The following is a 13,844-nucleotide window of genomic DNA, read 5'->3' as shown; positions in this document are numbered from 1 at the left end:
GGAGTTCTTGGAAAGTGTCCATGTCCATCCTCACAAAATTTCGGAAGCTTCCGGGGTCTTCCTCCTCTAATTCTTTTTGAAGTGCATGATATGCTCCAAGTTTGTCTCTCCTGGCGATCCAATGTCTCACCCAAACTCGTTTCCTTCTTTGCGAAATTTCATATTTTTTCTTAATTCCTGCCACAAGAAGAGGCGCTATGGCCGTCGTGTACGTGTTCTCCCCATGGCGGCCTGCCCGTGAACTACTTGTCCTGGACGTACGAACAAAACTTACCGTGTAAACAGATTCACCGTTGCGTCAAGGACGTACGCGTAAATCTAATAAGGCCTGGACGTACGTCTAGGACGCATCGTGTAAATAGGCCTTTAGTGATATTCTGCTGGAGTATAAAGGCCTATTTACACGATGCGTCCTAGACGTCCGTCCAAAACGCACCGTGTAAACTATGCGATTTTATGACCCTTGCGATATCGGATGCACAGGACGGATGTTCTAATTTCTTCCGACATTGCGTTTGCATTGTCATACACGGTGCGTTTTGGACGTAGGCCTACGTCTAGGGCGCATCGTGTAAACACTTGCTATTGTACTTGCCGCTCATCGTCCGAGCAAAACATAACCAGTTTGCGTTTGTTCTCGTCCTCTCGAAAGGTACGAATCCGAAATCCGGAGACTGTCGGACATATATCACTTGGATCCGGTGAAGCCTGCAGAGACCGTCAGAATGTGGATAAACTACACTATTAACACACGTGGGGCAGCTCACCTGCACTCGGCTTGCACGGAGCTCTATTTCTTTCAATATTGGCTATTAGATGTGATAGCATTTGCTACCTTCGTTATTTTTGGAAGTTTTGCCGTTGTTGCGTATGTAGCGTATATATTAGTATACGGAAGAGCTGGAAACGTGAAAACAAAATCGCATAAATCCAAAGAAGGAAAGAAAAAGAGAAATCAAGACGAAAATGTTACAATTAACGGGAAAAAATGTGACGATCCAGTAGAAAAAGAGAAATTGACGTCACGAAAACGTAAAAAAGAAAAGAACATTTAGAAAAATAAATAAAAAATTGTAAATAAATATGTTGCAAAATAGTACGTTACCGTACAGTACATGCGTGTATAAAATTCGCTCCTTGCGGAGCCTGGTGGATCTTACAACATCTGTATTCGTTGTAGATGCAAAATAATTCGAACGCTAGCGCTGTGTGTTTGGTTGGTAGATAAATCCCCATTGACCTAGATTTTTGTGCATTAAACATTTTAATTGAAATAATGGTGTCTTTGTTTTTTATCGCTATCAGTTAACGTCTCATACTCATAGTCCCAACCGACCTTGTCTTGTATGAACCGTCGCACTCTCTCACCATTATCTCCTTACCGTATCTAGCCGTCATCTATTTGTCCTAACTTTTTATTATCTCTACCATACACACCTTTTATCTATTTATCCTATACACACGCATCTATTACCTCGAGCCATTATAATCATTATCATCCTTTAAAAACATTATTTAACATTTAAAACATTTATTTAATATTTAAAATATTTATTTAACATTCAAAACATTTATTTAACCGATTATTATAAACGACGCTTTAATTCACGATCTATTGTCATCACCTTCGCGCCCCTCTAGAACTGTAAATCTCGTACGATTAAGTGTTCAGATTCAAAAATGTCTTGAGCACCGGAGATCGCCTGCGGTTTACTGCAGACTCGCGATTACTACAGAGACCGATGGAGGCGACAGACGTACGATCGCACCGCTCCTGCGTACTCAGCTATGCGTAAACTGCGGCGCATGCGTGTGTACGGCGATGGTAGTAACAGCACATAGCCGGCGTGTACAGATCATACGCACGGCCGTGGCGATGCCGACACACGCGATCATCTGCTGCTGCTGGAGGCGGCGACGTCCGCAGCAGCTGGCCGGCCTTCTGCTGCTTCTGTTCACCTGCATCGCTCCTAACCTCGTCGCTGTCAACGGTCAGGCGACGAATTCCGTCGTGTCGCGGTACGGACAAACCTACTCTGAATCATACAGTGAGTATATACGTTAGCGTGTTTATTAGTATGTTAGTTTCTTTCGCTTATTCTTTAAAGTGATTGCGTCATCGTAAACTGTATATATGGAATCAGGAGTAAGATAATATATTATCTTACTCCTGATGGAATCGTTTTTCGTATGTCGTATACCGTATGTTCTGGTTTTTTTTATATAAAATATACACATATATAGTTATCGTTTCGAGCATTATTTATTGTGAAATTGTTTTATTATGTCTGGCATTGACACGTTCCAAAGCATTGAAACAAAAGCTTTACAAAACAAATTACTTCCTTGTGACGTAATTTTTCTCGTCTATATCTATATCGTCTTTACTCATGCATAGACCTTATTATTCGTCGCGGTTCTTTCTTTAACACGTTTAACACTCAATATTCTGTAAATTTCTTCTGAAACTTTGCCAACATAATTATATATTCAGAATTATTATGTCGCGGCAATATTAGAATTAACGACATGTAACAAACGTGTGAGGGTAATAAATGTATAAAATGTAGATGTACTGTATGACCATTTATGGTTATTGCATATATGTTGCTATAGTTACACGTACGTACATGGTTATGGTCATCAGAGACCCACCCCCACCCCCACACACACACACGTGCGAATATGGTGTGTGCGTTTCGGATGTACATTTTTAGTGTGATTTTCAGCTTAAGCTGAGTCACCATTAGTATGCGTTTTTTCTCAAATCTCACATCACCGCAATCAACAATTACAACGCGCACAAATACAGAATAGTTCGTAATGCATGCGAAAAGAAAAAAATAACGTAAATAACAGTAAAAAGCGTGGAAAACGTGCCTACAAACCATAATTTTGTCGTATAATTACCGAGACATTGAATTCGACTGCGCGGGGATCAGTGGGGACAGCACGGTCTCTCAACAGCGATTGCATAACGTGCGTGTGCAAACGCCTCTACGTCGGACGCACCTATGGACGCACTGACGTCTTTAACATTTTCAACGCCTAAATGCTAAAAAAAACGCAATTTTCGATTTGAAAACATTAACGAATGTACATGATGCCGTAAATCTATCTGTGCCTGTATTCATTCACGTCAAGTCAGGGTAGTCCCGTCCATTAAGACGACCTGAGCGGAGGTCCCCTATAGCTAGGACGCCAAGTTAAAATTACCAAACCTCCGTCAATATCTGCCCTTGAGGTTCGCGTGTAGGAGCGCCAAGTGCATAACTTGCCCAGGGCACAGATCTGTCGCGTCTAGGGACCCGTTTTGTAGTTTTTACGCTCGTGTGTCGTGTGTTACAATATACACATGTCCGTGTCATGTCGTGCTATATCACGCACAGTAACGCGGTCCAGGATCACGAACCTTTGGTGCTCACGCTCAAAATTACAAATTAAATTATTTATTTATTTATTTATATATTAATATGAATATATTATTATTAGTTATGCTACCACTCGCATTATCGCGATTATTATATACGTATATTATTATTATTATTATTATTACGTGATAAAATCATGTAAAAATATGTTCGCAACCACTCGGCCAGTATGTATATAGATATAAACTATAGATATAGATATAACTCGTGCATGACTGCTGCTTTTAGTGACGGCTCATTGCTATCACTTGCAGGTTCCTCCTGTATGTTGACTTGTTATGACGTCAGGGAGATGTTGTTGCTGTATAGTCGACACACAAGGCCGAGTAAATGCAGCCCGGGAGCATAAATTCTTGCGTTCGAGCATAAGAATAATTGTTGTCTGCTGCCGCACGACCACACGCGTCTCGTATTGTGGTGTTATGCAGAGCGCGTCTTCTAAATGCTGGGTCAAGCCACGACGGCACGTGCGTCGGTGATTTTATCAGTGGCTTTGGTCCGCATGCGTCCAGAGGGCGCGGCGGTTATTTAGATGAATCAAAAATAGGTCGAAAGACGAAGAAAGTCTCGGCGCTAGCTCTGGGCTCGTGAATTACACCATGCACGCGCGCGCACGCACACACGCACGCACGCACGCACGCACGCACGCACACACATTACACACACCACAACACACACATACAACACACACATACGACACACACACACACACACACACACACACACACAAAACACGCATGCACGGCACACACGCACGCATGCACGCACGCACGCACCGCGCGGCGCGCGCGCACACACACACACACACACACACAACACACACACATACATACACACATCAACACGCACGCACGACGCGCGGCCACACACACACACACAACACACACTGGGCACACACACACACCCACGCACACACACACACCACGACACACACACACACACACGCACACAAACACACAAAACAAACACACGCGCGCACGCACGCCACGCCACGCACGCACGCCACGCACGCACGCACGCACGCAACCACACGCAGGCCACGCACGCATGCCCCGGCGCACGCACGCACGCACCTTGCGCTGGCGCGCGGCACACACACACGCACACGCACACACACAAAAACACGCACGCACGCCATGCACACACACACCACACACACACACCACATCACACACACACACACACACACACACACACCACGCACTCCACGCACGCACGCCACACAAACAAACACACACCGCTGCGCACGCACGCAGTATGCACGCACGCACACACGCACGCACGCACGCACGCACGCACGCACACACACACACATACATAGTATTACATACACACACATGATTAATCATGCGTATAGTTGCGTTGGATGCCCCTCAGATGTCCCGCGGGTATGTTTAATTGTTACGTAGCCTTCTACACCTTGCACTTACCTCGTGACTGGAGACTGCCAGCCGTGTCACAACATATTTATTTATTTTAGCGTTCGCAACTTCACGGCTGTCTGCTTGTCTACCTCCGTACTCGTTCGCCGCCTGTTTCTTTTCCTGTCTCATTACCTACCCTACCTCCACCTCATTTACCATTTCTTCGTCCCTTCATCTGCCACCTCCTATATGTCTTCACCCATCAGCACCTAATACCGCCTAATGGTCCAATTTTCTTCAACTTCATTTGCACCTAATACACCATCTACCCCGTCCCTCTCGCCTCTGCTCCAATCTCACCCTCTCCTGTCCCTCCTCTAAATGCTTATCCACGATCTACATCAGCTTCTCCTTTCACTCAGCGAGCTTCCCTTCGGAACGCCTGTGGTCGGCGAATCGGCAGCTTTTTTACAATTAAAAAAACAAACAAATTAAGCGACTATCGGCTGCACATGACATATCGCCTGACTACCTCAGCGAACAAAACAAAGCAGTCAAATCTGCCGCAGGGCAAGACGATTGAAATCGTACGGCATTACGATATCGGTTCGTGTGTGGGAAACTCGTCCCGCAAGATGATGACGAGACACTGATTACGTCACCGTGACGCAGTCAGGTATCGCTGCATGCGACAACATGCGACGTTCGTTATTGGTTGTTAGGTAATTAATTATTTACGTGACATACAACCTGACATAGATACCTACATGACAAAACAACATACAACCTACGTAAAACTCGTGAATAAAACGACATGATCATTTCTCAATGAAATTTTCCGTCAAAACTTGAGCATGCGTACTATTTGATGCTGCAGCTATGCTTCCCTCGCGTGTAAGATAGACAACCGTCTGTGTTCGTGTCCACGCCAGTACACCAGCGCTTCGAATCGTGTTTAAAACAGTGGCTGGATAGAACTGTAGTTGTTTCACCTTACATATACGAGCTTATCACTTTAATCATCAAGCGTTACCAGTCGTGCACGCATCTGCTTTAAAATCTAGGGGCGCGCCCACTTTAAAATCTACGAGGGTTGAAAGTGTACGCAAACCGGTGTGATACTCATTGTTTGCAATCAGTATACCTTCGCTGTCGACTGACTACTTACTCTAGACTGGTTCGCCAATTACTTGAAAGCTGTTCCGCTCACGTGTATGTTTGCGATAATGTAATCGGTTGTTGCCTCGGTTTCCCTGAATTCGCATTGAATCCGCATACCAGATCCCAGTGCTATAAATTTTTTGACAGATCTTGCGTGACTGCGTGCAAAACCTCTTAGCTAAGGGTAGCCACCCCGTACTAAAAATAAAAATAACTAACTAATATTGAGGGTTTAACAGTTGGGGGCCCGTTGTCATCTGAAACCATCTTAAACCTAATTACTATCATAATTGTAGAACGTCATAACTTCTACGCAATACGCAATATGTTAAAAATATGACATCATCGTATCCCGGACAGCTTCGATGATTATTACCATGCACTAATGTTCTTTCTCAACAATTCGAGCATCAGGTTTTGCTAGTGAAGAAGATAATAAAGGCTATAACCACTTCTGTTAGATGAAGTCAGAATCGATAGTACATCACATCTACTTTGCCAAGGGATCACCGATTTAGTCATCTAGATACTGATGTTCATTGATAGTTCATTTTTCGATAGTTGCAACATTAAAACGCTAGGTTAGTTTATTTACAGCTAAAGATGTGTTTTCGCACGTAAATATGCGCGAAACTCATTATCCACACACGTCATTCTTAGACGTAATAAAGTATTTTTCGGAAATAATTAGACTGGATCTGGCCATCTACTTATGGTCTACTCAATATATATATATATATATATATAATGTGTGTGTGTGTGTGTGTGTGTGTGTGTGTGTGCGTGCGTGCGTGCGTGCGTGCGTGTGTGTGTATGTGCGTGTGTGTGTGTGTGCGTGCGCGTGCGCGTGCGCGTGCGCGTGTGCGTGTGCGTACGCGTGCGCGTGCGCGTGCGCGTGTGCGTGTGTGTGTGTGTGCGCGCGCATGTTGCCAATATTTTAACAATATTTCATCTAATCATATTATTTTCAATATACCACTATATATTCCAGTTGAACCAAGTTTTTTTTACAAGGTGAAGATAATTCGTTACAACTGGAGACCTGTGGGTGGAATTCATTGCGTCTGTTCTGCGTCTGCGTCTGTATTGTGAGGTCACAGAACAGGTTAGCAACCTCGGATTAGACAACAGGTTACATCGGCCTGGCGATTTCAATTATCTTCTCACGCTGATGTTTACCGGCGTCTTACTGTCGTTAGTCTATGTTTGCCGCTCTGCTTATCACGCGGCTACGACTTCATGAGATACAGATTTAGACCAGTACAACTATAATCATTCGACTAGCTGGTTTCTTATTTGTCTTTTTAGTCATCATATTCTTTTTATACTTTTTCTTCTTCTGTGAGGAGTAGGCGACTGCATGACTCTGCAATTCTTGCAGGATTCTATAGGGTTCTTTATATTGCTAGCTGTCATGTATTTTAACACCGGATGCATGGTCAAGAAGTTTTTTTCTCAACGAAAATGCATCAGTTCGGGTTTTCCAACATTTTCTTATGTTCAAATTATTAATAATCATGCATTTTTAGATAAACACGTTTATACATTTAATATGTAAATCGCGTCATCATTCATCAGACTATGCTTACGGCAGTAAATGCATCGAATGCATAGATCGCTACGAAAGATTCCATCTCAACTCATCATATATGCTCCACCATCACTCGTGTGGCTTATGCGCATTGTAGAATATGTAATACATGAATTTATAATGATAGGTAGAATACAGATAGAATAGAATTCCTGGTAGCCCGTGCGACGGCTACGCTAAACCAGTAATAATCGTACCACTGCCCTCGTTCGCTACTAGCATAGATAATTAAAATATCATCAGAAATCAAGTTGACGTCGCTAAAAACACATTATGATATCTGTTTTACTGAATTCAAATAAATTTTGAAATGAATGTGTTGCAAAACCGCCTCCCATGGCTCTTTTCTCATAAATGCTCATAAAGGTTGCCGGGTTAATTGTTTCGATTCCAACGCTATCGATGTATAGCTCATTTATGGAACATTTCGTATGCTACTGTACTTCCATCGGCAATAAGCAGTGCAGTAGATACACATGAGCGAAATCATAACGTGTTAGGAGGGTGCGTTTTTTTTGCAATTAAACGTGTGAAAGTTACCGAATATGTAAACGCATAAGGAACAACAAAAATAAATGGCAATAATACCAAATGGAATTTAGAAATTCGCATCGAACGCTTTAGGATTTATTGCTAGGTTATTGAGAGTTCATGTGAATGCATCTAGTACAGTAGATCTACATATTCCATCAACCGTCGTGGAAGAGGAAGGCTATAAATAGACTGGGGCAGCTTCACCACCAGGTGGCGCCGCAATGCACATCTACATAGGTGTTGCAAACACGGTGCATTGGGCGCGTACAGTCGCTCGGGAAGAAATTTGGTGACGGCTGAATGCAGAAGGAAATTCTCTGTTTCTGCGTCGCAAGTTTTTATGCTAGGCGGGGAGTCGCCGTTTGCTTGCGCCACACTCACGCACTTACTCGATAGCGCTATCGGAATTCTCGTCACGGCCCTGGCAATGAGCTCCAGGCAGAGCGCGTTGGTTTGGGGAGAGAGAAGCCACGGGTGTCCCATTCTCGTCATGATCACCGAGTGCAGGGACAGACGTTGAGCGAGTAATTCTATCGGGGAGATCTGCCTGGGGAGCATCGGTGAGGCGCCATAGCGTAGCAGCAAATGTACGATGCGTGGTTGCTCGGTTAGCACGGCTCGGAACAAGGGACTGTTGCCGAAGCCGCCGTGAACGGACTTCTTCAGCGGAGTATCGACGAATTTGTACCAGATCGTCCGGTTTCCTCGGAAAACTGGCCAGGATGTCGAGGCAAGATGGTTCAGGAAGTACGTCATCGTTTTCTCCTCGGAACTCGGTCGATGCGTTTCGTTGGCGCCGATCGAGTTGACGTCGCATTGATCAGGGCAGTAGAAGAATCGTTCGAATGTTCGATCACATCGGAAAATATCGGCGGCCAGCTTCTGCACGGTGGCTGTGTCGCTGAAATCGTATTTCACGCACACATGGCACAACAGGTAGAGCAGGGCGTGTGTCTGGGGCGAGCACAGGAGAGATGCAACGAGATGTCTGCGATGGAAGAGTAAAGCTGCTTCTATGATGTGTCTGATGGTGGCTTCAGATCTTTCGTGTTTAGCAATTACCTTATCAAGGAATGACAACACTTTCTGCTGTTTTTCTGGGTAAAGAAAGCAATCATTACCCAACTCTTTCTGTAAAGATTCGAAAACGAATTCGTGATCGCTGGTGTCTGGTACAATAGAAGACATTTCTTTCATCAATCTGGTGCTCTGTTGGACCAATTCTAACATCTATGTGGGTTTTTCCAACAAGTGGCAACGACTGACTATGCAATCAGTTTTGTGCTGTGACTAAAAATTATATTCTAATTTGGGCTGAAGGAAAATCTATCAATTGTCATTTACATTGTTTTGTAGATATTGTAATCATCACAGTGTTCCCGTATTAAATGCATTATGCGAGCTTTTGGTTTATTTGATTTATAATCGCGTGCAAATGGTACACATTCACATGTACACTCATGCGAATATTGCTGCATCCAGAGCATGGAATCGCTGGCAATATCATAACGTCACATGACATGACACTTCAAATGTAAATCTATATATTATGTATATAGATAGGAAAGAAGAATAAAAATACCAATATGCTGTATGTACATAATCATAATCTAGGCATGCAAAGCACTACTACGTTTCGTGCGTATCTTGACAGCGCATTACACTCTCATTGACTTCAGCCCTACTGTGGCGTAATAGCGTCCCTGAGACATACAAGTATGTAATCGTTGTATGTAATGTGTAATCGTTGTTAGGGGAACCCCTTGTGCTTTGCTTAGCGCTTAGGAGCCAAGAAGCTGATGTCAAACCCATAAAAAACATACTCAGTCATTACCATAATAATTCTAACGCGTCATAGTCTTGTCACAACATTTCATGTGCAAAAGTTCTGACATTTTATACTTGTGATGTCATTACCTATATATGATTCTTCTGACAACGGGCCCCCGGATTCGGACCTCCTTCCATTTCGGAGAGGTAAAAAATCTACTATACGTATGGGAGTGATCAGTGGTCAGTGGCAGTGGGTACTAAACGCTACGGAATAAATTAGAACGTGTTGTTACGTGGTGGCACCAGTAAATATAGCAGCGGGTACTGTGATCATGGCTCGTAGGAAGTAAACCGGTTACAAAACATGACGTTACGTTACCGGCGTGCCTTCTCTGATCGTTTGTACGGTCACGGGTCGGATCGGCGGTCGGATCACAAACCGTTCTATGGGGGTATACATGAATAATAGACATGCATGGTAGACATGCATGGTAGACATGCATGGTAGACATGCTTGGTAGACATGCTTAGTATACATTCATATTATACATTCATAGTATACATGATGAATAGTTTATATTCACAGTAGACATGAATAGTATACATGCATAGTAGACATGCATAGTAGACATGCATAGTATACATGCATAGTATACATGCATAGTAGACATGCATAGTATACATGCATAGTAGACATGCATAGTATACATGCATAGTAGACATGCATAGTATACATGCATACTTGTAGACATGCATAGTATACATGCATAGGAAACAATCCGAAAATATACTATGTTAATTTCTACCGGAGAGAGGTTGCCGAACAGTTCATTATTACATTCCTTCATGTTACCGAACGATGATTTTTCAGATGCTGTCAGTGCGCCACCGATGTGCGAGATACCTGTGTTGATGCGAGGTCAGTGGTACTCGTACGAGGGCGGTGGTGACAAAATACACCTGCTAGAGGCAAAGGCGATGTCCGGCAAGGGCACGTGCATACAAATGAAGTTCGATGACGCGGATAGTGTGTATCGGAATTTCTTCCTCTTCGATAACGGGTAAACAGCGATTAATTATTACTCTCTACTTTTACGCTATAGGTTTAAACTTTATTGTCAATGATTTGAATTAACAACAGTTTGATGATCGTGCGGTGCGGTTTCGGTATTCAAACGGTTTATTCCCATTTCGCCATTTCCCACTTCGCCATTTGCCATTTCGCCATTAAAAATTTCCCACTTCGCCATTTCCCATTTCGCCAGTTTCCCATTTCGCCAGTTTCCCGTTTCGCCAGTTTCTCATTCCGCCATTTCGTCCTATCTCCCCGACCACCCCCTTGTTCGAGGTGGATTAAAAGTAGGCCTCTGTAATGAATAAATTATAAGAACAAGAAGGCGAAATCGTACATATAAAAAAATATGGATCATGTACAGGCACCCTAACCCTAACCCTAATTCTAACCCTAACCCTAACCCTAACCCTAACGACCTAGAAATGACTCTTTTTTAAGAATGGAAGTATCAATTTCGTGCAGGGGGTGGAAGCAACATAAAATATTGGCGAAATGGGAAACTGGCGAAGTGGGAAAATGGCGAAATGGGAAAATGGCGAAATGGGAAACTGGCGAAATGGGAAAATGGCGAAGTGGGAAAATGGCGAAATGGGAAAATGGCGAAATGGGAAACTGGCGAAGTGGGAAACTGGCGAAATGGTTAATGGCGAAATGGCAAATGGCGAAATGGGAAACTGGCGAAATGGGAAGACACCGATCAAACGGAAGCGCGCACCTGCACACATGCAGACACGCGAGCCCACCCAGGCATACGTACATGCGCGCGCGCACTCACCCACGCGCACACTCAGACGCGCGCACACGCACGCGCAAGCACGCGAATACACTGGCTTTAACGCATATACCTTAATTAATACGTGCAATATCTTTTCATTTGATTTCCTTATTAACTTAGCAAACAACAGGCGACCTCTTATATCTACATTTCTTATAGATGCGCCATTATTATTTACTATTTTTGATACGGCAAGACGCATACTTGCAATTACCATAGCAAGCATTTTCAACACATGTCGGTTACATTACGTTATACGCTAGTTTATTCTACATGACTAAAACATTACTTTTATTTCAGTGTATGCAAGACCTGTGTAGCGCTATACTACCGAACGCCAAACGTATTAGAGAAGAAAGAAAGTTAGTCATTTTTCCTTTTTTTTGTCGTCGCAGTTACGATGCTAAATTTATCAGTTACTGACTAATTTATTAGCTATTACAAGGTTGCAATGTCAGCTGCATTCATAGGCAATGCCACAGTTATGATGAGTGCCGAATCCATTGGTAAATGTCACAGTTATTCCAATATGTAAAAGACGTTAATATTAATAGTCAGTAGAGAAATAGGTCGTCGGCGTACCGAATTACTATATCGTATTTCCAATATGTATAAAAGATAGCGATAAAAGTAGCTATATGATGGAAAAACCGTCATTTCCTACCTGTACTAAGATCAAGGTGTATTACAGCAGAAGTAGATAATATGGAATTAATTCCCTATTATTTCCCTAATTAATTCCCTATTATCTACTTCTGATTACATGTAGCGACCTGTCAGCGTTCGGATAAGAGGTCTACGATGAAGGAACTCTGTACGGAGATTGACATCGATGGTCTGACCTTAGCCACCATGTTCAGTAAGTGTACACCGCATTGACATTCATTGCACATATAGATAAGATACGAGACGCGAAGCGGTTGAGAGCGGGAGGGCAAGTAAACGACAAAGAAAGAGAGAAAGTGAGAGAGAAAGATAGAGAGAGAGAGCGAGAGAGAGAGAGAGAGAGAGGAGGAGAGAGAGAGAGAGAGAGAGAGAGAGAGAGAGAGAGAGGGAGAGAGAGAGAGAGAGACCGCGGGGGATGTTCAAGTATGAAGCACTGTCCGCAGTGGAGACGTGCGCCAAATTCGAGCCCGGCGCACGTCTCCACAGCGGTCAGCGGATGGTCTGTAGTTTTAGAAGATAACAATGAAGACTTTGTTCTAAATAAGAACTATCAGCGGCGAAATAAGAGCAATTTAATATACAGACCTTTGAATTTCTTGACTAGTCAGTCAAATGGCTTGTTGGGGGTCCATTATGCAGAGCTTCCAATTGAAATGGCCCATGAAATTGTCAAGTGGAATTGTGTTTTTTGGGAACCCAAAGAAAATGTCTCCCTCTTACATGCCCCCTCCCTGATCAATCACCATTCAGGCATCAACAATAACAGAGATGAAATTGGGTCGAGTTTGTGGCTCTTGGCGCACGTGCATTGACGTACAAAACTGTTGAAAGCACAGGCACTTGGAACGTCTCAATAACAATAAATATTCACCAAATTTTTCACAATGATCGACCGCCTGTGTGCAAAACAGGTGAACGTATGTGAAACATATATGGTTAGTACTTACTGTGACATATCCGTGACTAACTGACACCACTAAGGCTAGGTAGGTAGGTCATTTTTTTTGTGAGGCTTAATAGTTATTTTAAGTCTGTCCTCATGTTTGCCACACATGCTTTGTGTTTCAGTCTTAACTATGAAAAAAAAAAATTAGAATAATAAAAAAAAAATATGGAACCCAAAATGTAAAAAAAACTTTTGGGTCGCGGCTATTTTCGTGGGTCGGTCGGAGGACAGCAAACATAATTTTTTAAGGATGGCCTAAATTGGTAAAATGTTCCATGCACCTTAAGAAATGCTGAGAAATAACGAGGTTATCATCGCAGAACTCCCAAACACCGTACGTCACAAAGCTATATGTAAACAAACACACGTGTTGCGAGGTGCCTGCATCCGATATCCATTTCGAGGCCCGCGCTAAGCACAGCATAAAGCGCGGCAGGCAAGACGTCACACCACACCGCTACGTTCATTGGCTACGTTCATTACAATCGAGTAGCGGCGGTTAGGGATTTTCGAAGTGATTTAATTTGA

The 13,844-nt window shown here is 43.2% G+C and overlaps 2 protein-coding genes across 2 annotated transcripts in view; both read left to right on the top strand.

Annotated features, from left to right (window-relative positions):
• The window catches only part of LOC106811703 (UDP-glucuronosyltransferase 2B1-like), a 4,945-nt gene extending 3,702 nt beyond the window's left edge, over positions 1–1,243 (top strand). Inside the window, exon 4 of the mRNA XM_014815406.1 lies at positions 653–1,243. Within this exon, the coding sequence (XP_014670892.1) occupies positions 653–1,055 (403 nt within the window). The 3' untranslated portion in view covers positions 1,056–1,243. The remainder of the gene's footprint in view (positions 1–652) is intronic.
• Positions 1,244–1,822: 579 nt separating this feature from the next.
• The window catches only part of LOC106811700, a 16,512-nt gene continuing 4,490 nt past the window's right edge, over positions 1,823–13,844 (top strand). Inside the window, exons 1-4 of the mRNA XM_014815402.1 lie at positions 1,823–2,048; positions 10,726–10,915; positions 12,005–12,066; positions 12,474–12,563. Coding sequence (XP_014670888.1) covers positions 1,823–2,048; positions 10,726–10,915; positions 12,005–12,066; positions 12,474–12,563 — 568 coding nt within the window. The remainder of the gene's footprint in view (positions 2,049–10,725; positions 10,916–12,004; positions 12,067–12,473; positions 12,564–13,844) is intronic.

The sequence above is a fragment of the Priapulus caudatus genome, unplaced genomic scaffold, assembly GCF_000485595.1.
Source record: "Priapulus caudatus unplaced genomic scaffold, Priapulus_caudatus-5.0.1 Scaffold565, whole genome shotgun sequence".
Classification (NCBI taxonomy): domain Eukaryota; kingdom Metazoa; phylum Priapulida; class Priapulimorpha; order Priapulimorphida; family Priapulidae; genus Priapulus; species Priapulus caudatus.
Note: the sequence above shows the minus strand (reverse complement) of the source record. Positions and strands in the feature narration are given on the sequence as shown.